This window comes from Periplaneta americana, chromosome 16, assembly GCF_040183065.1.
Source record: "Periplaneta americana isolate PAMFEO1 chromosome 16, P.americana_PAMFEO1_priV1, whole genome shotgun sequence".
Taxonomy (NCBI): domain Eukaryota; kingdom Metazoa; phylum Arthropoda; class Insecta; order Blattodea; family Blattidae; genus Periplaneta; species Periplaneta americana.
In genome coordinates this window covers 160,056,162-160,080,692 of record NC_091132.1, presented here as the reverse complement: position 1 = coordinate 160,080,692, position 24,531 = coordinate 160,056,162, and the positions used below count along the sequence as shown (strand labels likewise).

The following is a 24,531-nucleotide window of genomic DNA, read 5'->3' as shown; positions in this document are numbered from 1 at the left end:
AGCGCATCTCTGGAGCAGTGAACTGTGTTTCGTCATCAGTACATCAAACATTTACGGCAGCGTTGCTCATGAGAATCCAGACAGAGGCAATAAAGTTTACACTTTCGGTGGATAGTTTCATATTTGTTTCGTAGGTTTGCAATTGTGGAAGAGGTAAGTTGCAATTTTTACCTCTAACATACTTACATAATTCAACATAAACTTCAGAATATAACCGTCATTCTGTTTTACTATTACCGCTGTTTCGCAGCACATTTTAGTTTGCTGAAATATCATATTAAACGAGAGAGAAAAGAGACTGGTCACCCTACCCTTTTATCTCCTTGCTTAATTGCCTCATGAGTGATGCCTTATGTGTGTCGTTTATGAGATTCCAACCTTCTTCCGACAGTTGTCTAAACAACAACAATATCACACTATGTTTAAACTGTTTTTGTGCATTGATTTCTTTTGACAGTGTGCATACTAGCGCACCGGCTTGTCTGCTTTCGCTTCTTCGTTTATTTGGGAGGGTTACATCTTTCCAGTAACCATAATATTTATGTGTGTTACTTATAATGTTACATATTTTGCCCTTGTAAGGAGATACCCATGACACAAGAATTAAACTATGGTAAACCTAGACTAGCGTGTATTAAAAAAAAGAAGAAGAAATATTCTATATTCTTTGAACCAAAAATTCAATTGAAACGCAGTAAATTTCAGCATCCCTGACAACTAAGAAATTACAGTGCGATTCTTACAGTTATTTCTTGTAGACTGATTATGACTTGACGTATGTATTAGCTGTCCGTGTGGTGATTTTGGAAGTGAAGGTCGTTGAATTTGTAAAAATGCATCTACACGGTTCAACTTTTCTTTAAACTTTTACGAATTCAGGTAATGCATGCAAGAGTGAACGAAACATATTCAATTGTGCATGCCTTTTCCACTAAAAATGATCGTCGGTAGGTATCCTATGCATATTTCGTTCCACAGTTGCATGTAGCGAGCAGCTGAATGTTTTAGGTGTTCGCGTATAAACTGAAAATTTTCTTGTTTAGTGATGGTGGACCTTTTAAGCTGAAAATAGCGCCAAGTACAGTTAGCTTTATTGAATATTATCGCAAATACAAATGCCTATGGTGTGCTGAACCACAGTTTTGCAAATCAAGTACGCCTAAGTACTTGATTGAAATTTCATATTTATTAATTGATATAATGCTGGACGTAGTGAAAATGACCGTGTAGTGACAAAATCTGCATCTTAATTGAGCGTTCGTATATTTAAGCGCATGGAAAATTGAATCATGTAGATGCACCTTAAGGAATTTGTGGATACTAGTGCAGACTGGGGGATTGTATTAATTATTTGCTACATTGATATTCATTTGTTTTGTTTTCGCAATTGTTAGCAGCATACCATTATTGACGTCCGCTACTCTGTGCTGTGACACGACTTCTTACTTCTTAAAGGCCCGATTTCATTCAGAATGTAGTTCGATTCCTTGGGAGACCAATCTACCAAAAAAACTTACGTGCAAGGCATACAAAGAGTCTGAACCATACCAATCTACATAGGTCACCGAAGCTTTGCATCGGGAACACTGTAAATAACTGTCAAGTGGAGGGCAACAATACAAAAGCCCGTGTTTGTGTTAATGTCGATTTTCAATGTAAATGAATGTTATAACGTAAGTTTGTGTCGATGAAATTAGGTTCGCGGTAGTACCAAACGTTCGTGTTTATGTATTATAAACTAATTGTGTATAAGCGATAAAAGGAAGAGAATTAAATGAAAATGAAATGGCTGTAGTGTTTGGCAATTTTTACGGTTAAGGGGTTAGGTACAGCTTCAGCAGTAAAATTTTTGGAAATATTCAACATTTCTTCCTTTGTTACTGTATCTTATATTATAATCAAAATTGGTATGTGTAAAACACTGTCCTTTTGCTATGTGAAAAAAATTATTTTCACTATTTAAAAAAGAATCGTTTATATATATATATATATATATATATATATATATATATATATATATATATTTCAGATTTGAAAATGATGGCAGTTCACTGTGCAGTGGTGAAGCGTTTCCCTCATAACTCATAAACTTGTTAACTCTTCCTTGTTCTCTCTCTTTTATTTTATTGCAGGAATACATGTTTACAGTACATTCAACTACATTCCTTAATAAATAATATATTTTTTTATTTTGTTTTAGAATAAAATACTGATATTCGATCATTTTTTTTAAAGAATTTATTTTTATCAGGCAATCTATCAATGGTAGAGAAGTGATTTTACATCATATTGTAGATATGACATGCATAAATACACACAAAAAATTTCATCACAGAGTGTTGGATAGTTTTATAGTTATGAGGGAAACCCTTTTTCACTGGACAGTGAACTGCCACCATTTTGAATTTTGAAAAAAAAAAAAAAAATTATATTTTTTTTAAATCGGAAAAATATACTATATATATATTTTCATGTAGCAGGAGGATAGTGTTTTGCACATACTAATTTTCATTATTGTAGAAGATATAGCAATTGAGGAAAAAATGTTAAATATTTACAAAATTATACTGCTTTTAGCTGTACCTAACTCCTTACTGATTGATGACATAGAGATTGATAATTCTTGTAGATAGCTATTAAATATTTTATAAACTACATTGCTATAATCTTACTTGTGGTTTGTGGTGTAATAGAAATGATGTAGCAGTGAAGTTGTGCTTTCTCGCCTACTATATATAAATCTGTAAGCAGCTATTTTGTGATCCCATAAATGTTGCAGTTTTGTTGAAGATTCGGAATGCCTGCTATAGACCTATGTCGTAACCATCTATAATTTGTAGATTAACAGACACACTCTGTTGGTTTTCAAGGTTTGTTTATTATTATTATTTTTTTTGTAATATAAATATCTTTCTTTTCACTTCGTATTTACAGGATTTAGAGTTCACTGCCTTATGCTAATTGGCATTATTTACAGAGACACACATACAGCGTCTATTGATTCCGAAGAGAAATGAGATCTCATTTTGTGGATGAGAAATACTCGTAATCCAATTCAAACCCACTTAGCCGTTGATAGGCCTATAAAAATGCACAATATTTCAGTGTAGCAGGTAATTGGTTCAGAACAAGTTCGGAATTTTAAGCGAAATATGTTATAAACTTAACCGTTACGTAAGACCACAGTCTAGTATATATAGTCACGAATCTCAATATATAGTAAATATTATGCATCCATAGATAGTTGCTAACCACTAGGATCGCTACTATCGTCTCATTATAGACAATACGAAAGAGTACCTGCTTAGTCTGTTGTTCCTAGTACCCTCAAAACTCAAGCTTCGTGACTGCATATACTAGACTGTAGTAAGGCTCCCACTATCTTACATCCTGAAGATGAATATCAATCTCTATAAATTCTTCTTTCAGTTGAGATGGATGTGATAAAGATGGACCCCGACATCGACCCATTGTCGATATATTCAAATGAAACAGAAGAAAAGAAGTCTTTATCAGAGGTAAATTGAAAATGACTATTAAGTATTTCTTTTTTATGTTCGAAATGTATAAAATTGTAAACTCTGCTACCAGAATTACTATATCTGTTTCGATTTATAGTTAGTAGCCTATAGGCCTACTAACAAATATCAAGCCAACATTTGCTTGTGCTCCTCACCATCACGTCACAAGTTACATTCTTGTATTACACGTAATATTTTGAGAGCTGGGGCCTGTTTCTAAAAAATACTAGTTTAGTAGTCCACCAGTTACTAGTTACCAGAGTATATTTCACCAGCTCTAGTAGATTCTGTTTCTCAAACTATTTTACCAATCTAGTAACTTGTGACAATTTTTCACTAGTCACATGATCTCTTTCATTAGTCAGCTGATTGAGTTCATTTGTTTATAGCCATTGGTAGGTATTGTTATTTGAGGTTAGGAGGCTAAGTTGTTTGTGTTCTCTCTTCTCTTGAAATTCCATCAATTGAAAGCAAATTAACTATACTCAATATGATTAATGACTCAAAGGATATATCATTCGGTGCGTTTCCAAGCATTATAACAAAAATGATAAAGTAAACGACTGGACAAAAAAATTTGTAATAAGTGAGGCTATGGAACTGATACTTCAGAACAAAGATTTTGCATACGTTAGGGACACTTATTGGCCCAACATTAAGAAAGCAACTTTGACGAGTACCAATTCAAGTTCACAGTATCATAATATGAACACATTATGTAGCAAGTGATTCTACTGGCGACATGGATGCCACTTATGACTTGAAAAATTCGCTATTTTTTTTTTCAGTTTTACGTTTGATCTATTCATAAACTAGTGTCGTTTTGCATTTAATTTGTAGGCTAAAGTTGACAATGTCAGAAGAACTGGCAGTGGAGGAGGAAAGCCAGCAAAAATTACTGCAGTTGATGAATTGGTATTAGATTATTAGGAAAAAAATTCTGCATGTGTTGCTGGTCTAGGGCAGAAAAACCAGATGGCATTGGAAAATAATCAACATCCCGATTTGTAGAGCAATTTGTATTCGAAGCTTTGCTGATAATGCATGACTTCTATTTGTTTGTCTTGTTATGGCAGGTCCCACTATATTCAACAACTCTCCAAGCTTTTCAGCACTTTATTTAAACCGTTCATTATATTTAAACAATGCTCCCGTAAAGGAATAATAATTGTTCTTTCTCGATATAGTTTTAGCTTTTCTCACAACAACTTCTTTACTACTTCAATCGAAATCACTAAACCACATTTATTAAAAAAATAACTACAATATTTTGTTTTGATTATCTGAGAAAGATTGCCACTGGTAACTGATAATATAGTAATCACCAGTCTTTAGAGTCTTGTAGGAATATTCCTGTTAAATACTAGTATAATCAACTAGATTAGCATTTTGAGAAACAGAATCACTTATGAACTGGTGAAATCGACCAATATTACTAGTCTGTGAATTGGTAACTACTACTTTACCCTTGTAGTTTCTAGAAACACAGACTTGTAAAATAAACTAATATTACTACTGTACAGACTAGTATTACTAGTCCATGAGTTTTGAGAAACAGGCCCCTGGTCAAATTTGCTGGTTTAAACTGTGCTGTAGTAAGTTTCAAATAAAATATTTTTTTATAAGCCATGCTAATGTTCTATACTTTATTGAATTTTAGACAGTCATTAATTTGGTAAGACGTGAAAGAAAAACAGTGGACCATAATAACTGTTGCATTTTATTTTCCAGTAATCTGTAAATATATTCCAGAAGAATAGGAATTTTGTTCAAATTACACCTCAGTGTGTTACCATTGCATATTATATAAAACAGTTCTTAGGATAAGGCTTATACTTACCATCATGTGAGATGTAACATTTCTGGGGTACCTTTTGTAAAAGCTGAGAGAATGTTTGTTTTGAGATAATCAGTATATTCCTAGTTCGCTGTGCATACACATTTTTCTGCACAAAACCCCAAACAAAAAAATTAGTTGACATCAGGTCTAGAGAATTTGGACGTCATCTAATTGGCCACTTCCACCTCATCATTGGGTATTGAATGTTATTCGCGAACTTCTTTTCCTCTGTGAGGTCACCATTCATCTCTTTACGGCTGATATAGTGAAAATTCACGGAAACTTCGTCCAGCACGTGTGCTGTTTCGTGAATTGCTCTCTGAGCTCGACATCCGCCTGCCAACAGTTCGCACACTGGAATATACGATCACTTCACCGTGGATTATGGGACGTCCCATGTTTGATATAAGTCTGAGCTCAAGTTTTAAGAATTTTACACCAGCTCAAATCCATTTTAATATCATCCTACCATCTACGTCTCGGCCTCCCTGAAGGTCTTTTTCCCTCCGGCCTCCCAACTAACACTCTATATGCATTTCTGAATTCGCCCATACGTGCTACATGCACTGCCCATCTCAAACGTCTGGATTTGATGTTCCTAATTATGTCAGGTGAAGAATACAATGCGTGCAGTTCTGTGTTGTGTAACTTTCTCCATTCTCCTGTAACTTCATCCCGCTTAGCCCCAAATATTTTCCTAAGCACCTTATTCTCAAACACCCTTAACCTATGTTCCTCTCTCAAAGTGAGAGACCAAGTTTCACAGCCATACAGAACAACCAGTAATATAACTGTTTTATAAATTCTAACTTTCAGATTTTTGGACAGCAGACTGGATGATAAGAGCTTCTCAACCGAATAATAACACGAATTTCCCATATTTATTCTGCGTTTAATTTCCTCCCGAGTGTCATTTATATTTTTTACTGTTGCTCCAAGATATTTGAATTTCTCCATCTCATCGAAGGATAAATCTCCAATTTTTATATTTCCATTTCGTACAATATTCTGGTCACGAGACATAATCATATACTTTGTCTTTTCGGGATTTACCTCCAAACCGATCGCTTTACTTGCTTCAAGTAAAATTTCCGTGTTTTCCCTAATCGGTTGTGTATTTTCTCCTAACATATTCACGTCATCCGCATAGACAAGAAGCTGATGTAACCCGTTCAATTCCAAACCCTGCCTGTTATCCTGAAATTTCCTAATGGCATATTCTAGAGCGAAGTTAAAAAGTAAAGGTGATAGTGCATCTCCCTGCTTTAGCCCGCAGTGAATTGGAAAAGCATCATATATTAACTGACCTATACCGTCTCTGCTGTATGTTTCACTGAGACACATTTTAATTAATCGAACTAGTTTCTTGGGAATACCAAATTCAATAAGAATATCATATAATACTTCCCTCTTAACCGAGTCATATGCCTTTTTTAAATTTATGAATTACTGATGCACTGTAGCCTTATACTCCCATTTTTTCTCCATTATTTGTCGGATACAAAAAATCTGGTCAATAGTCGATCTATTACGCCGAAAACCGGACTGATGATCCCCAATAATTTCATCTACGTACGGAATTAATCTCCTCAAAAGAATATTGGACAAAATTTTGTACGACGTCAACAGTTGTAAAAAAACCTGAATGTCACTTGTCTTTTCATGCTGATTTAACAAAGCACTTAAACGATTTAAATATTTCACTTCAGGGGAAGGATCTAATCGTAACTGATATACTATAGAGTTAAAGCGTTCAAATTGTCATTGGCTCTATGGGTAAATCAATTGCTGGCTGGAAACACTGTGCATTTTTCAAAGTTATCGCAAGTGCTTGATCCGGACATTAGTCTCTCTGAAGAATATATGCAAATAAATTATACATGATCTTCTTCGCCAGTTTGGGTCGAGCTTTCATGACGTAGAAACGGTTTCTACTACATCTGAGCTCTTTGCAATCCCTTACTTAGTAGATGTCAAAGATATTCCTAGCAGGTACCAACTGGAACTGTTAAATTTACAATGTGACGATTTGTTGAAGGACATAAATATAACACAAGAAGGACTTGGCTGACTTTTACAAGAATTTCTCCCAAGCCAGATTCCCGAGCTTGTACGCACTTGCTGCATATGTATCATGTATGTTTGGTTAGACATATGTATGCCAACAATAATTTTCTGTTATGAAACTTGCTAAGCCTAAATCTAGAAGTACCTTGTCAGATGGCAACCTAACATGCAGGCTTAGATAATATATTTCCCAGTCATTATGTCCCAATATTGATAAATAAGTTAAAGAAAAAAGAAACAGAAAATTCAGAAAAACGTCCACATAATCTTTCTGTGCCTTCTTCCATATTGCAGAGAAAAGAAAATATAGTTTCCATATACCTATTTTCTCGTAGTACAGCAAAGGTTTAATTATTTCTAAAATTTTAAACACGTTGGGTGATTGCAGTCATTATAAATAAAGGACATCTTGACTCACAAATTAATGTGCATAATAAATACTTCTTTTATTTTACACTAGCCCTACCCGTGCGCTCCGCTGCACCCGTTAGAAATAAATGTAAAGTAATTACATAATTAAAATAGGACATTTGATCCAGGGAAGATTCGTGTTTGATAGAAGGAAAAATCGTTTAATATGTTACTTAATTTAAATTGCATCCAAATAATTAAAATGCGATCATTTTGGTCCAGAGACACTCATTTGGTGCAATGACAATTCCTTTAACATGTTTCTTAATTTTTAATACATGCAACCATAGCTTAATGAAGATTGACATTATTTACATTTAATGTGTATATTTTATTTTACTTGTTATAGGTTTCCATTGAATTATGGTAATAACTTAATTTTAACCCTTGTTTTCTACGTATTCAGTAAATGGTGCTTGGCCCACTATGGTTCTGATATTGTATTATATTATATTATATTATAATAACATTATAGCATTATGTCCATATAGAGAAACTACACTGTCCAATGGTGAAATAATGATTAATTATACAAATCGGTTAATTTAGCTTCCGATATTACTTCATACAAACACAAACATTCTCTGTAGGCTATCTTTCATAGTTTTCGATTGTTGCTGTCCAAGCCCCTTATAGACGAAGTCATTTGTTTTTTAATTCATTACGCGGCCTTAGATGGCAGTTATTTTCATTTTAAAACTCATTTATCTCATTAAATATCAGTCCTGTCAAAATTTTTCAGGGAATAAAACTTATCGCAAATTATTTTAAAGAAACTTTTGTTATGTAACATTTTTCACAAAAATCAATAATAAGCGAGATATTGCGATTTATTTAATTCAGGCCCCCTTATAACCCCCCTTTTAAATAATGTATTTTGAATGCCATATAGCCTAAGATCTAAGTTACAACGAACTTAATTTATATTCCAATTTTCATCGAAATCCGTTCAGCCATTATCGCGTGAAAAGGTAACAAACATACAGACAGACAGACAAACAAAATTTTCAAAAAAGCGATATTCGGTTTCACGGTGGTTAATTATATATGTTAGGATCAATTATGTTTGGAAAATCAAAAATTACCAGAAAAATTTCGGCTACAGATTTTTTTATTAGTATAGATTATATTTCTTTCGCCAAATTAACTGCAATGAAATACTATGTAATTATTAGATACAAGAAAGTGTTCATCATATGAGACTGACTTTGTTATAGATTGATTTTCGCATAATAGAACAGAAATTGAATTGTTTATAATCAGTACACAAAATGTGCAATTCAAACAGTCAACATTACCATTGGGATAGTCAAGCATTAAACTGTGTTAAGAACGCCAGATCACTTATATTTATCTCCTACATCACTGCTACCTGCACGCCTAATACCCTCTCCTCCCTCCCTGCAAACTCCTGTCCACATTTCACATCCCTGCAGAGACGTCGACTACGGGAAGGCAGAGCGCAGTGAGGTGACGTCACAGTGCTGCATCCTGTCCTGCACGACACTAGTGAACACTACGGAGGTGTGGAATTATTATTAAACATGCTAGTAAGAATATCCAAATAGCTGACAAATTGCAAGTCACTTTAAGTTTCTTATTATTTTCTTTTTCAGTCGTGAGGAACGTTATCAAGATGGAACGTGAGATCGACCCTCTGGCAATAGGCAGGAGTAATACAACTGATATAGAAGAGGGGAATTCTCTGTCTCAGGTAGCCTATATTGAAAACAATTTATTCGTCAATATCCAATACAACGACTTCTGTCATTTCGAGAAAAATACATTCTCAAAACCCCCTATTTTTGCCTCAAAAATCAAAACACTAAGAAAAAGTCGCCGAAAACGTTAAAATTTTGAATAAGTTAATAGTACATTATGCAACGAGCCTATAATGATAGTAATTAAGAAGCGAGTATGGATGTTTATGAAACGAGCGGAAGCGAGTTTCATAATTTTCATACGAGGTTCTTAATTACCATTGTAGGCGAGTTTCATACGACTTTTTATGCACGACCATATTTCTAACTTGAAATTATTCATTTTATTTGTATCTAACTGACCTTGAGCAATACCTCGTAAATTGTGAGATGTGCGCAGACGCGAAAGTATTGATTTTTTTTCCGAGGAACAGATGTCCACATTGACGTTGATAGCCTATAAGAACCTGCAGAGTAAACTAAATATTAACTTTGATATAACATTGAAATTAAACTAGACATTGAAAAACGAGATGACAAATTGAATTTATTTGAATATTATTTACAATTAACGCTAATTATTATAGTAACAGAACATAACCTTCTGCGACAGTATTGGATTTCCAGCCTCCGTGACTTTTCGCTAATTCTCTTTCGATTGCATATCCGAGAATAATCGATACTTGCGGTTTTATAACGGTACAAAGCTGACTTGTCATTGGCTGAGGTTTTATAACGGCACAGAGCTGACTTGTCATTGGCTGAACACCTGTACTTTAATGAGTAGGTGTACTTTAATGACAGGCATTAAAGGACTGCTATCAGGTGTATAATTACTACATTTCGGCATGGTCGAGCATAACATAAATGTAAAGTTTTGCAAGTAAATTCAAACCAAAAAAGCAAAACTTTAAATGTAGATAACTTCAGACTCACACTTTTCAAAGTGAAACTAATAACGATCAACTTAACATTCTCAAGCTAATGTATTCTGACCTACCCTAACTTAACCTATGTGAAGGACGAAACAGTTGAGTAAATAGCAAACTACGATCACTTACCTCACATTAGGATACAGTTCTCCGATAATTTTCTAGGAGACGTCGCTGTACATAGGCCAGTTTTACACTAATCCTAAACATCTTATTAAATATTGAACAAATTCTGAATTATAACCTAAAATAAGACATTTTCCCCGATACTTATTCATAATAAGGTGAAACGAGTAACGCATCTTGTATTTTTGGTCCAGGGAAAATACTTCGTTGAACCGTGGTCTATATGCAACGACGTCACCTAGCAAATTACCAATTCTCCCACTTCTATGAAAATATAATGCATGTGTTCATGATCTGGATATACCATGTTGAACATGAATTCTGCTAAATATCTGATATCCGTAAATACAACCTCCACACAAACCTTCATCACGAGACGTAGAACTACACACTCTTCTTATTCTTCTTCGTTCTCTTTTTTGGCATCGGGTTCAATTTAGTGACCCCATATAACCAGCTAAATTCTCTAATGTAAAATCACAGTCTAGTATATACAGTCACGAAGCTCAATACGTAATAAATATGCATCCATAGATAGTTGCTAACCACTAGGATCGCTACTGTCGCCTCATTACAGAGAATGCGAAATAGTATCTGCACAGTCTATTGTTTCTAGCACCCTCACAACTCAAGCTTCGTGAATGTATATACTAGACTGTGGTAAAACTATATTCTATAGTATACTATATAAGGAGTACCGAAGTATCGCACCTACATGTTATCAACTAGTTGAAAAACAAGTGAATGAATAATGGATGATAAAAGATGACAGTGAACACGCCTGCACTTAAGAGGGACAGATCGGTGACTGAAAACTACAGGCTCCTTCCATTACCAGGACTAATATCAAAGTGACGGAGACAAAAGTTTGTTCCAGCAAGCAATTCAGAAGGCGTTCCGAACTTCTTTCGACACATGCGCCAGTTGTGTACGGTCTCAGAACTAGTTCGAGATTTTTCGTTTTTGGATCGTTTCTTGAACTGTTCTTTCACGACTTTCGATGTTTCTTCTTATATTGAAATTATATACATCTTCCGAACTTAATTCTTCGTAAAATACATCCTCATCAGTCACCTTCCAAGTCACTTATGATGGACTAATTTTTTATTTTAACCTGCTTAGTCTCGAAGGATTTTTACCATAACTTTAGATTAAACCTCAACGTATGCGTCAAAATTTCAGAATTTCCATTTTCCGCTCTTAATCGAGAACCAATTTCACCCATTCCGAACGAGTTCTAAAGCACATTGGAACAGGAGTGGGAGTTCTGTATCGGTTCGGAATCAGTTCAAGTCGTTGGAACATATAATGAGCTACTGCACATGAACAGGGATCGAGTACAGTCAACCAAAAAATATTATGTACTGACAACAGAATAATCCAGAGCCTTATTGTTTTTTTTTTACTAGATAGATAGATAGATAGATAGATTTATTCGTTCCATAATATTCTTACATTTGCTTTATAGCATAGAATAAAGAACATGTCCAATTCTTACGTTTAACAAAAAAATGCAATACAAATAAAATGCAAATACGAAATATGTACAGAATTAATACCTTAATAACCATATTTTATATAATGTAATATGTTTACCATTTAATAGTATTATAATATTTACACAGTACTGTGAAATGTCAAGAATTCATCTACAGAATAGAAAGTGTGAGATATTAAGTAATTTTTTAGTTTTACCTTAAATAATGCAGGGTTTTGGCTATGATTCTTAATGTCTTCAGGAAGACTATTGAACATTTTTATCGCCCTTTGATAGCATGATAAATTTGATGATGGCGTATGAAAATCATTCCTTCTGCGGGTATTTATACTATGTATGGCTGAGTTAGTTGGAAAGTTTTCTTTATTACATAAGAGGAAATTTATTGTAGAGTATATGTATTGATTTGTTAAGATTAGAATCCCTCATTTTTTTAAAATAATCTACATGATTCTCTAGCCTTTGTTCCAACTATTATTCTAATGGCTCTTTTCTGTAATAAGAATATATTTTTACTATCTGCAGAATTTCCCCAAAATATTATTCCGTAGGACATAATGGAATGAAAATAGGCAAAATATATTGTCTTTAAGATACTACGCAAATATTGTTGCTAATCTAACACAATGTTGAAGATATGCTACAATATAATGCACAACAATATATTATATGCAGTAATGGCCTAAATATTAAACAAGTGTGAAGAGTTAACTTTGCATATTCATCATCGCAGACGTTAATAACATGTATAACAAATGTTTTTGCATGAAAATATGCATTTGATTATGATTCCTGGCCTTATTCATCATAATATAAAGCACATGCTGTGGTTTGTGATCATACTGTGGCATGCGAACACATAGAGGACAACTTGTAAAGTTAGAAGTTGTCTTGTAACACTGTAATAAATTGCTCATTTAAGATGTGTCTTTGTACTGCAGGAACGGAATATTTTGGATCATCATGTGACTGCTATAAAGGTGGAATATGAGGACCACAGCCAAGTTCTCAGCTCTGAGATAACATTTGAGGAAGATCCGCTGCCAATTTCGTTCCTCTTGGTGAAACGTGAACCTGAGGTGAGTGCTGTCTAATGGCCAAATAAATTGAATTGAATTGAATGCCAAAAGCTTGCTGTCGAAGTGTGAGGTAGCTCAATGGTATAATGTTTGAGCAATGGAACAAATGCAAGGACTGGTGGTTTTTCACAGTTCTCTTTCATACACGTAATTTCTAGCCATCCAATACAGTCAACAAAAAATATTTTGCTGACAACAGAACAATCCAGAGTCTTATTTTTATTTATTTATTTATTTATTTATTTTTGCAAAACAACTCAAATTTTGGTTTTAGTCCAACACAACCTTGAAAATATGCTACAATATATGCACAGTAGTAAATTATATGTAGTAATGATCTAAATCTGCGCAATGAGCTTTTCGTATTATCAAAGACATTCATAACATATAATACGAATATTTATTTTCAGTCAATGACTTTACTATTAATATATATAAGGTGCAAGTCCATACATTACATGATTTAATATTGTATGAACGTTTTCGTTGGTTTCATACCAACATCATCAGCTACAACATTCTATATAGCAATATCATCACTAACAGGTACATATGTCTCTACAAACCAAAATACAATATATATTAATAAGCATACAATATGATAAAAACATGATAAAAACCAACATCATTATGTCAAATGATTTTTTTTTTCAGTTAACATAGTTCAAAGACTGTAATGCATCTCTTCACACAATATAGTATACAGATTTCATTTTATTTCTTATTATTTTATCAGTGAAGTCCTGCAAACATATTTGTACAAGTATTGTAATCACACGTGTGCTTTTAATTATTTGACAGTAGGGTGTAGTCACTCAAGAAAGACGCATTTATATCCTAATTATGTTGGTTTTTATCATGTTTTAATCATATTGTATGTTCATTAATATATATTGTATTTTGGTTTGTAGAGACATATGCACCTGTTAGTGATGAAAAGGATTAGGGAAAAAACGGAAATTTTACTTGAAGCAAGTAAAGTGATCGGTTTGGAAGTAAATCCCGAAAAGACAAAGTATATGATTATGTCTCGTGACGAGAATTTTGTACGAAATGGAAATATAAAAATTGGAGATTTATCCTTCGAAGAGGTGGAAAAATTCAAATATCATGGAGCAACAGTAACAAATATAAATGATACTCGGGAGGAAATTAAACGCAGAATAAATATGGGAAATGCGTGTTATTATTCGGTTGAGAAGCTCTTATCATCCAGTCTGCTGTCTAAAAATCTGAAAGTTAGAATTTATAAAACAATTATATTACCGGTTATTCTGTATAGTTGTGAAACTTGGACTCTCACTCTGAGAGAGGAACATAGGTTCAGGATGTTTGAGAATAAGGTGCTTTGGAAAATATTTGGGGCTAAGGGGGATGAAGTTACAGGAGAATGGAGAAAGTTACACAACACAGGAAAAAGACCTTTGGGGAGGCCGAGACGTAGATGGGAGGATAATATTAAAATGGATTTGAGAGGGAGGTGGGGTATGATGATAGAGACTGGATTAATCTTGCACAGGATAGGGACCGATGGCGGGCTTACGTGAGGGCGGCTGTGAACCTTTGGGTTCCTTAAAAGCCATTTGTAAGTAAGTAAGTGAAGATATTGCTGTATAAAATGTTGTATCTGATGATGGTGGTATGAAACCAACGAAAACGTTCATAAATATTAAATCATGTAATGTAAGGACTTGCACCTTATATATATTAATAGTAAAGTCATTGACTGAAAATAAATATTCGTATTATATATCATAGATTTTTCTGAAAATTAATCAAAATGAATTGCAAAATATTCATAACATGTCTAAAAATATTTTCGCATGAGAAATTTGAATATGCATTTCAAACCTGGCACTATTAATCGTAATGTCAAGGTGTTGCGGACATATAGAGAGGAGTTTGTAACGTGAGAAGTCATCTTTTAACACCGTGTAAGAAATTGCTGGTTGAAGACGTCTCTTTGTACTGCAGGAATTGAGGTTCCTGTATCACCATGTGACTGGTATAAAAGAAGAATATGTGGATCAGAGCCATGATCCCTTATCAGAGGTGAAATTTGAGGAAGATCCGGTACCAGATTCATTTCCTGTGGTCAAACATGAACCAGAGGTGAGTGGAGCACAAGGAATAAACTGTATTTTCTTCTTCTTCCTCCACTGTAAAGGACACTGCCTCTTTTCAAGAGTACTTGCAGTGCCTTTCACTGTATGATGGAGACAAAAAGACTTATCACTGTTTACTATTACAAGTCATGTTATGTTCCAGAGAACTAATGTTGAACTGTTATCTCTTTTTGTTTCAATTATGAAAACGAAATTGCTTTTTATACTTCCTCTTAATGATTGCCAACCTACTCATCCCCTCAGTATAGTGAGGATCACGTAAGAGCAGTTTCTAACACGAGACGATAAAAGTCACCCTCGGCTCCCTTTATTGCGCATGCGCTATCGGTGAAGAAATTCCGCTTCCGGTGTGACGCTGAGCCCCGTTGTAAGCATAAAAATGTTTTATTTACCGCAGTAATTGTGAACTGGATTTCTTTTACTTTCATTCGAGATTGATGGATTAGTTTTCAAACTTCTGTAATAATGCCTGTGGTATGCAAACATTGCAGTACCATATTTAGTAAACAGTCGAATTTAAACAGACATTTAAGACATGTACATAAAATAGAGCACGTGAACATGATATCGTATCAGTAATATTATATCTTTCTCTCGTAAAATTTCCAGTTTTGGAATTACAAAGTTTTGATCGCCACCCGACGATGAGCCATTAGTTTCACTGTCATTAATATAACCCAATTTATCATTGTATTCCCGTTCACTGCACTTTCAGTGGGGACAATTTTCTTTATTAAGCATTTATCCATTATCAGTAGTTATATAGCCGTTGCTAATCAATTAACGAGCACACACCTACGACGACGATCATAACAAAAAAAAATCAACCTAAAAACGAGTGTTGATAATGGTTAGTTTTAAATTTTGGGTAATTAAGTAGTAATCATTAGCCAGGCCATCTCCCCGTAATAGAGATCCAGGATAGATACATTACCAAGTATATACATATATTTTAATAATTGTGTAGAAACAAACCATCGACAGGTCATATCAGCCAGGCCATCATCTTACTACAACAGAGATCCAGGGTGTAAAGTGGACACTGGATGACAAGTTAATCATATACAAACGAAATTTAATAAAAGAAAATACATATGATAACGAAGGTGCCCTGGACCTCTATTGCGGGAATATGGAGGCCTGGCCGATTATTACTACATAATTACCATACACTGTTAATTAACTGTTAGCTCTGTGTTATTTCCGCTTGGTAAGACTTAGGACCATTACTGTTCGATCCCAATAGTTCATAGATGTGAACTGAACTACAAAAATGTGGATCATGGATAGAGAAGTGGAGTCACTCTGTTGCATGTGTGAAGATTCACCAATCTCAAATTCAGGAAAGATATTGGCATTGTGAATTGCTTTACTAGCATGTTCGACAGCTGACCTCCACTATCAGTGATTTAGATGGATAAAAACATTTAGGGCCTACAGGAACTCATAAAGTTAGTGGTATGTTTCCTAATTTACCATGATATTTAAAATGCTATTGTTCTAAGGGTGTCCCGATTTATTCTTTTGGATGGTTCCTTGTCCATTTTGTTACTCAACTGTGGAATAATAAATAATACTGAATATAGGTCTATACCGGTAATAATAAAAAATATATATATATATCTTCTTTTTTCCGAGATGTTCCAGTCGAACCAAACCACTACTCTCTATAGACTTCATCTTTCAAACAAATGAATTCAATTTTTGGCTAAACTAGTGCTGAAGTAGTTGCCCGCTTATATACATGTTGCATATACGAATCTGTGACAGGTTAGATTTGGTTAGTTTAGGGTTTTGTTACGCCATGCATATATTTGTCTATGATGCATATACGATCAACTGTATCTACATAAAAAGAAACCCTTATAAATTCAACAATTTTCACTTCCGAAATCACCAGAACTACTTCAGCGCTAGTTTCGCCGCTTTATTTACATAGGAATATCTCTTCGAATTGTTAACAAGGTTGAGATCACTCTTAATTTTACTGGATGTGATGCCCCTGGTTTTATAAATTTGGACACAAAGTGTCTGAAGTTGGCACCTACGTTTGGTGATAATTATTTGCATATCACGAGATTCGTAAGTTGGTTTACAGTTGAAATATCCAGAACTACCTCAGCGCTAGTTCTTACCGCCCCTCTGAAGTTGTAGATGGAATATTGTGTTAGCCAAGTTTAATATCAATACTACCAACAGAAATTAACTCTTAATACATATAGCCTATCAAGACTTATGAGGAAATATTCTGGAATACAATTATACGAAAATAACGTTTGACTTGGATAACAGGAGCTGGAGTAATAATTGTGAAATCTATCAATGCACTATTATTATACTTACGTAACTTGTATCACCCAAATGTAAATAATATATGATCGTGACGAAGGTGAATCTAGAATGCGGTGAATAAAACAATTTTTATGCTTACAACGAGGCCCAGCATCACACCGGAAGCGGAAATACTACACCGATGGCGCATGCGCAAAAAGAGAGCCGAGGGTGACTTTTATCGTCTCGTGTTTCTAACAGGCTAATTTGGCCATCTCTTCAGTGTTGCCAACTAATACCAGATATCACCAAAGAGAGTAAAATCACAATTCCAAGTGCAATAATAATAATAATAATAATACACTATTATTTATTTATTTGCCACATCTCATCTTTATGTTGATAGGCGTTTTCTGAATGGTTCAATTATTTGTGAAAGAGTAGGCCTATATTTTCCTCCTGGACCTCTCGCACATTATGTTGTAAATTAGTGGATTCATATGATTTAATATTAACATATATTTTGTCTGACAACATGAAATTCATTGCTTTGACTAAACTGTTTACGATTCACGAGACCTAACCTAAAAATATATTTTGTTTAATCACGTAAAATGATTAGTACTAACTCCGAAAATCGAATGTATACTTACTCCCAATAATTTTGCTTTCTAGTTACAATTTCTGTCTCCGTGCCCATTTTCTATTGATCACCCAAGTGCATGTATCACACCATATGTTTTATTTTGTACACTTCTCTGACTATAATCTTGAATTGTGACCGCAAGGCAACACATAAAATAACTATTATGTATTAATGTAATGCTAATATTACTTAATTATTATTATTTTCGAATTTAACTAGCTTCCAGTAATGGGATCAGAAATCTAGGAACAATTTAATTTTTCAGAATTTGTACTACCGACAAGAGCTGTTTTTGCTGCCAACATTACAGTTAGAAAGTTACTACCAGTTGTAATATTTCTCAATATTGAAATTCGAAACGAAGTTGGCAAAAGAAAATTCAACGTTCAAACTAGAAAATCACCATAATCCACTAGGATATGTAGTAATAGGGGAAAAATGATTAGGTTTCACCCTTAGGGTATTAAGTAAGCTGATCCGGACTATATCTTTGAGAAAATGTTATTCTTAAGGGCACGACCTCTTTTTGTCTTTTCTGTGTCTTTGTCTAAGATTGTCAATACCTTTTACCGTTTCCAAATAATTGAGTTTGCTTTAGATGTATGTGGAACCGTTATCACCTGTCTTCATGTGTTGTTCACCCATTGTTTTCAAGTATTTATGTATTTGCAATTATCTTCTGTAGAACATTATTTTACCCGTAGAGAAAATATATTTTGTAAATTTAAGATTAAGTATATAGCTTATTTTGAGTACATTCCAGAATAGGTTCTGAATTTGACAAAATGTTCTGATATATATGTGCAGGCAGAGAGCTTGCATGAAGCTACTGTTTATTTTATTTACTCTTTTCAAGTTACCGAGTTCACGAAATGGTTGAACGAGTTTTTTATCTACTGTGTAATGATTATTATGGTTATAGCAAAGGCATTTTTGTATTCTGGAACTTTAGTATAATTTCATACTACATGATATTGCCTGGCAGAAATTATGGAGCTAAACTGGAATAAATTAGACAGTATTAATATTGTTAACCACATATCCTCAACATTTAATTATCAATAGAATGTGTTCGTTAACTGCCGGTATTATGAGCAGAGAAGTACTATCAAAAGCAAACTGAATCAGACCATTATAGACCGTAATGTAAAAGTTACCGGGAGCCTGTTTCTCAAAAATACTAGTTTAATAGTTCACCAGTTACCAGTTACCAGAGTATATTTCATCAGCTCTAGTAGATTCTGTTTCTCAAACTATTTTACCAGTCTAGTAACTTGTGACAATCTTTCACTAGTCACATGATCTTTCACTAGTCAGCTGATTGAGTTCATTTCTTTATAGTCATTGGTAGGTACTGTAGTGTTATTTGAGGTTAGAAAGCTAAGTTGTTTGTGTTTAGGTTGTGATTTCTCTTTTCGGTTGAAATTCCATCAGTTGGAAGCAAATTAACTATTCTCAATATGATTAATGAATCAAAGCATATATTATTCGGTGCTTTTCCAAGCATATAAACAAAAAATGATAAAGTAAACCAATGGAGAAACAATTTTATAATGTGTGAGGCTATGGAACAGTTACCGGTACCTCAGAACAAAGTTTATGCATATGTTAGGGACAACATTAAGAAAGCAACTTTGATAAGTACCAATTCAAGTTCACAGTATCATAATATGAACATATTATGTAGTTAGTGAATATAGTGCCCACATGAATGCCACTTATGACTAGATGAAAAATTCGCTATTTTTTTTCGGTTTTACATTTGATCTATTCATAAATTAGTGTCGTTTTATATTTAATTTGTAGACTGAAGTTGACAATGTCAGAAGAACTGGCAGTGGAGGAGGAAAGCCAGCAAAAATTACTGCAGTTGATGAATTGGTATTAGAATATTAGGAAAAAATTCTGCAAGTGTTGCTGGCCTAGGACAGAGGCATTGGAAAATAATCAACAATTTGCATTTGAAACTTTGCTGATAATTCATGACTTCTATTTGTTTATCCTGTTATGGCAAGTCCCACTATATTTAACAACTATCCAAGCTTTTCAGCACTTTACCTAAACTGTTCATTATATTTAAATAATGCTCCAGTAAAGGAATAATAATTTTGTCTTCTCTATATAGTTTTAGCTCTTATCACAACAACTTCATCACTTCAATCGGAATCACTAAATCACATAAGCTTATATTTAAAAAAATAATTACAACATTTTGTTTTGATTATCTGAGAGAGGTTGTCAATGGTAACTGATGATATAGAAATCACCAGTCTTTAGAGTCTTGTAGGAATATATCCGTTGAATACTAGTATAATCAACTAGATTAGCATTTTGAGAAACAGAATCACTTATGAACTGGTGAAATCGACAAATATTACTAGTCTGTGAACTGGTAACAACTACTTTACCCTTGTAGTTTCTAGAAACACAGACTTGTAAAATAAACTAATATTAGTAATGTACAGACTAGTAATACTAGTCCATGAGTTTTGAGAAACAGGCCCCTGGTTGAAGTTTTTTCTGGGTTTATCCTATAAACAATTGAGAACAAATGCTGACTAACTTTCAGCGCTGGACCCTGGATTCATTTCGCTGCCATTATCACCTTTATTTTGCTCAGGCGGTACATAGCCATTACAGTTGACAGTGTCGTAAAAAACCACTTAAATGTCTGATGCTTTTCCAATTCACTGCGGGCTAAGGCAAGGAGATGCACTATCACCTTTACTTTTTAATTTCACTCTAGAATATGGCATTAGAAATGTTCAGGATAACGCAGAGGGTCTAGAATTGACCGGGTTACATCAGCTTCTGGCCTATGCGGATGACGTGAATATGTGAGGAGAAAATCCAAAAAAACGATTAGGGAAAACACGGAAATTTCACTTGAACCAAGTAAAGGGATAGGTTTGGAAGTAAATCCCGTAAAGACAAAGTATATGAATATGTCTCGTGTTCAGAATATTCTACGAAGTGGAAATATAAAAATTGGAGATTTATCTTTCGAAGAGGTGGAAAAATTAAAAAAAAATCTTGGAGGAACAGTAATAAATATAAATGTCAGTCGGGAGGAATTAAACACACAATAAAAATGGGAAATGCCTGTTATTATACATTGAGAAGCTGGAATTTATAAAACAGTTATATTACCGGTTGTTCTGTATGGTTCTGAAACTTGGACTCTTACTTTGAGAGAGGAACAGAGATTAATGGTGTTTGAGAATAAGGTGCTTAGAAAAATATTTGGGGCTAAAAGGGATGAAATTACAGGAGAATGGAGAATAATGCAGAACTGCATGCATTGTATTCTTCATGTGACGTAATTAGGAACATTAAATCCAGACGTTTGAGATGGGCAGGGCATGCAGTACGTACGGGCGAATCCAGAAATGCATATACTGTAGAGTGTTAGTTGGGAGGCCGAAGGGAAAAAGACCTTCGAGGAGGCCAAGACGTAGATGGGAGGATAATATTAAAATGGATTTGTGGGAGGTGGGATATGATGATAGAGACTGGATTAATCTTGGACAGGATAGGGACCGATGTTGGGCTTATGTGAGGCCGGGAATGAACCTCCGGATTCCTTTAAAGCCATTTGTAATTAAGTAAGTAATTAATTTAATGCAATCACAATTGAATATTTATTTGTCTTTATGAAAGAAAATGTTTCGCTCGGTAAATACTTACCAACACATGTGATGGTATTTTATGTTTTCGAATTTTCTAAATAACAAATTAAAAATAAACATCCATAATTATCACACAATTTTCCGCTGGTATAATTCTCTGTCATTAAATTTTGCATGTCTATCATAGTTTTTAAATAAAGGTACATTAATTGTCTTAGTTGAATTTGTGAATGATATATATTTTGTTTCTCTTCTCTACATTTTTTTTTCTTGCATCTTGACTTTTCACATTTATTGCCTGGTATGTTGACTGAGAAATAGTGAGTCTAAAATTAAAACTATTTCGTTTAATGTAACAATGCCTATGTAAATTTATCTGATTTATCTGTATTTTGTAGCAATCATTCCCTCCTAAAACCCTCAAAATTCCCGTCCTACTTGGAAACAGCAGGTTTATGTTATATGCTGCAGGATTTTTAATTACGCGTTTATTGTGCCACATGTTCAAAAATGGCGGAAAACGCTGTTGTATAAGGAAAAGAATTATCCCATGAAAAATCTGCCCCAAGATTTCTCTTATTTTACCTAAACTCTGGTAGGGCTAATATGACTTCAACGGAATTCTGTGGCATCTAAAATTGATGCGCTTTTGTTAATGTAAATTGTGCTATCTTTCTGTTGTGTTTGCTCTGTGTTTTTAGGAAGAGCAGAGTGATTTGCACAAATTGAATGAGGAACCAACGGTGGAAGTGAAGGCAGAGGACGAGATTTTCATCGATAGGAGAGTGTCATGTCCGACCCTCCAGTGTATACTTGCATGTTATCAGTATGATATGTATTTGTATGTGCTCACGTGCAGGCTTATATATTCTAATATTTATTTCTATTGTTAACCACACACCCATCAACAATGCGACTTGTATTCTGTACGTCGAACCCAAGCCTTCCAGATACAGTTCACTACACGTCGAACCCAGCCCTCCAGATGCGGTTCTTTGCACGCCGATCCCAGATCCACCTGGCTCGGAGTTTCCTTATCATTAAGTGGAGGGAAAAAGTTATTTTTAGTAGGCCTATATTCTTTTGCAATTGTAAATTACATTGTTGCAGAACTTTTAATGATTTGTTATTAGTTCAGTGTTCGCAAAACAACAAATATCAAGTTAGAGATAATACCAATACAGATTTTCTCATGATTATGCTGCTATGAAATGGAATCAGTAATGTTCCACTGCAAGATTTCCTATTTTAAACTTACAAAATTAACGAACTACAAAGGTCTTATATATCATAACAATATGACATAGCAAACGTTATACCACATGAAGGGTACACGGGAAAAACGAACAATGTCACAATGCTGTTAAGCGTGCTGTCATTATCTAATTCGCTGAATTACTACAAACTTTAGTGTTATTTTTACCAAAATTAGTAAAGAAGAATTAAAACCACGGATACACACCTCTTTTCCTTCATTTCAAGTAGAAATGTCCAAAAATTGTGTAGTAATATACCGAAATAGATCACTATCTCACCTTTAATGGAAATGTGACATTATTCGTTTGACCCGTGTACCCTTCACATTTGCCATCCCGAATTTCGAACAATTACCCTTCACATTTGCCATCCCGAATTTCGAACAATCTCATAGAATAGCTCGCTCGTCTCGAAAAAACTAAGGCAAAGGCAGTTGATTTGGACAGAGAGGTTTATTAAAAATAAAAGTTAAAACGTAGTGAAGAGACGTCTAACGGTTTGTAATTGTTATAAAATTCATTGTTTAATGTTGATAAAGCGTCGTAAAATAACCTACTAAAAAAAATATACATTGTACAGGTGAAGTGCAAATTGTTTAAACATTCTGATAATTGCAACATTACTCATAAATTAATTACAAGTTTGTATTTCTAATCATAATGTATCGCGTCATAAATATATGTTTGTTTTATTTGAATATTCAATAAATTGAATGTGTATTTGTTGCTTTCTATTTTATAGAGTGATTTTATATTCACTTCAGGTTTGCAGCTACGGATGACAGAAATGTATCAACAGATTTGGACAGTCTTGCACTTGAACAGAATGAGACTGTGAGTGAAATACTCAAGAATTCAATTACCTTCGGAAAAGCAGTGCGGACTCGTGAAGGAGGGAATCAGTTGGATTTAGAACTTCCTAAAATATACCTCGGGGAAAAACTGAATTGTCATTTATCCAAGGAAGTAAGAAGGAAACCTTTCAAATGTGATGTTTGTGGTAAATGTTTTTCGCAGCTGGGTAGCCTGAAAGTCCATACAGTTCTCCATAGTGGCTTGAAGCCTTTCAAATGTGATATTTGTGGTAAGTATTTCTCTTTGTTGCGTAACTTAAAACCACATAAACGGAAGCACACTGGCGAGAAACCTTTCAAACGTGATGTTTGTGGTAAAAGCTTCATTCAGTCGAGTGACCTTAACCGCCACAAACTACGTCACACAGGCGAGAAACCTTTCAAATGTGATGTTTGTGGTAAATGCCTCTGTCGATCGAGTGGCCTAAAAGACCATAAACGACTGCACACCGGCGAGAAACCTTTCAAATGTGACATTTGTGGTAAATGCTTCGCTCTGTCGATTGGACTAACAAGCTATTACCGACTGCACACAGGCGATAAACCTTACAAATGTGACGTTTGTTGTAGGTCAT

At 34.2% G+C, this 24,531-nt stretch overlaps 1 protein-coding gene across 3 annotated transcripts; it reads left to right on the top strand.

Annotated features, from left to right (window-relative positions):
- Positions 1-8: 8 nt before the first annotated feature.
- On the top strand, positions 9-23,830 carry LOC138691613 (uncharacterized). 3 transcript variants are annotated; one of them, XM_069813756.1, is made up of 6 exons: positions 9-153; positions 3,430-3,518; positions 9,456-9,553; positions 13,037-13,174; positions 15,149-15,286; positions 22,548-23,830. In XM_069813756.1, the coding sequence occupies exons 3-6, from the start codon at positions 9,476-9,478 to the stop codon at positions 22,737-22,739; spliced, it is 546 nt and encodes a 181-aa protein (XP_069669857.1). In that variant the 5' UTR covers positions 9-153; positions 3,430-3,518; positions 9,456-9,475; the 3' UTR covers positions 22,740-23,830. The 3 variants fall into 3 exon arrangements, with proteins under 3 accessions (XP_069669857.1, XP_069669858.1, XP_069669859.1); XM_069813757.1 differs by lacking the exon at positions 3,430-3,518 and having other exon boundaries at positions 24-153; XM_069813758.1 differs by lacking the exons at positions 9-153; positions 3,430-3,518 and adding an exon at positions 9,156-9,363.
- Positions 23,831-24,531: the final 701 nt, after the last annotated feature.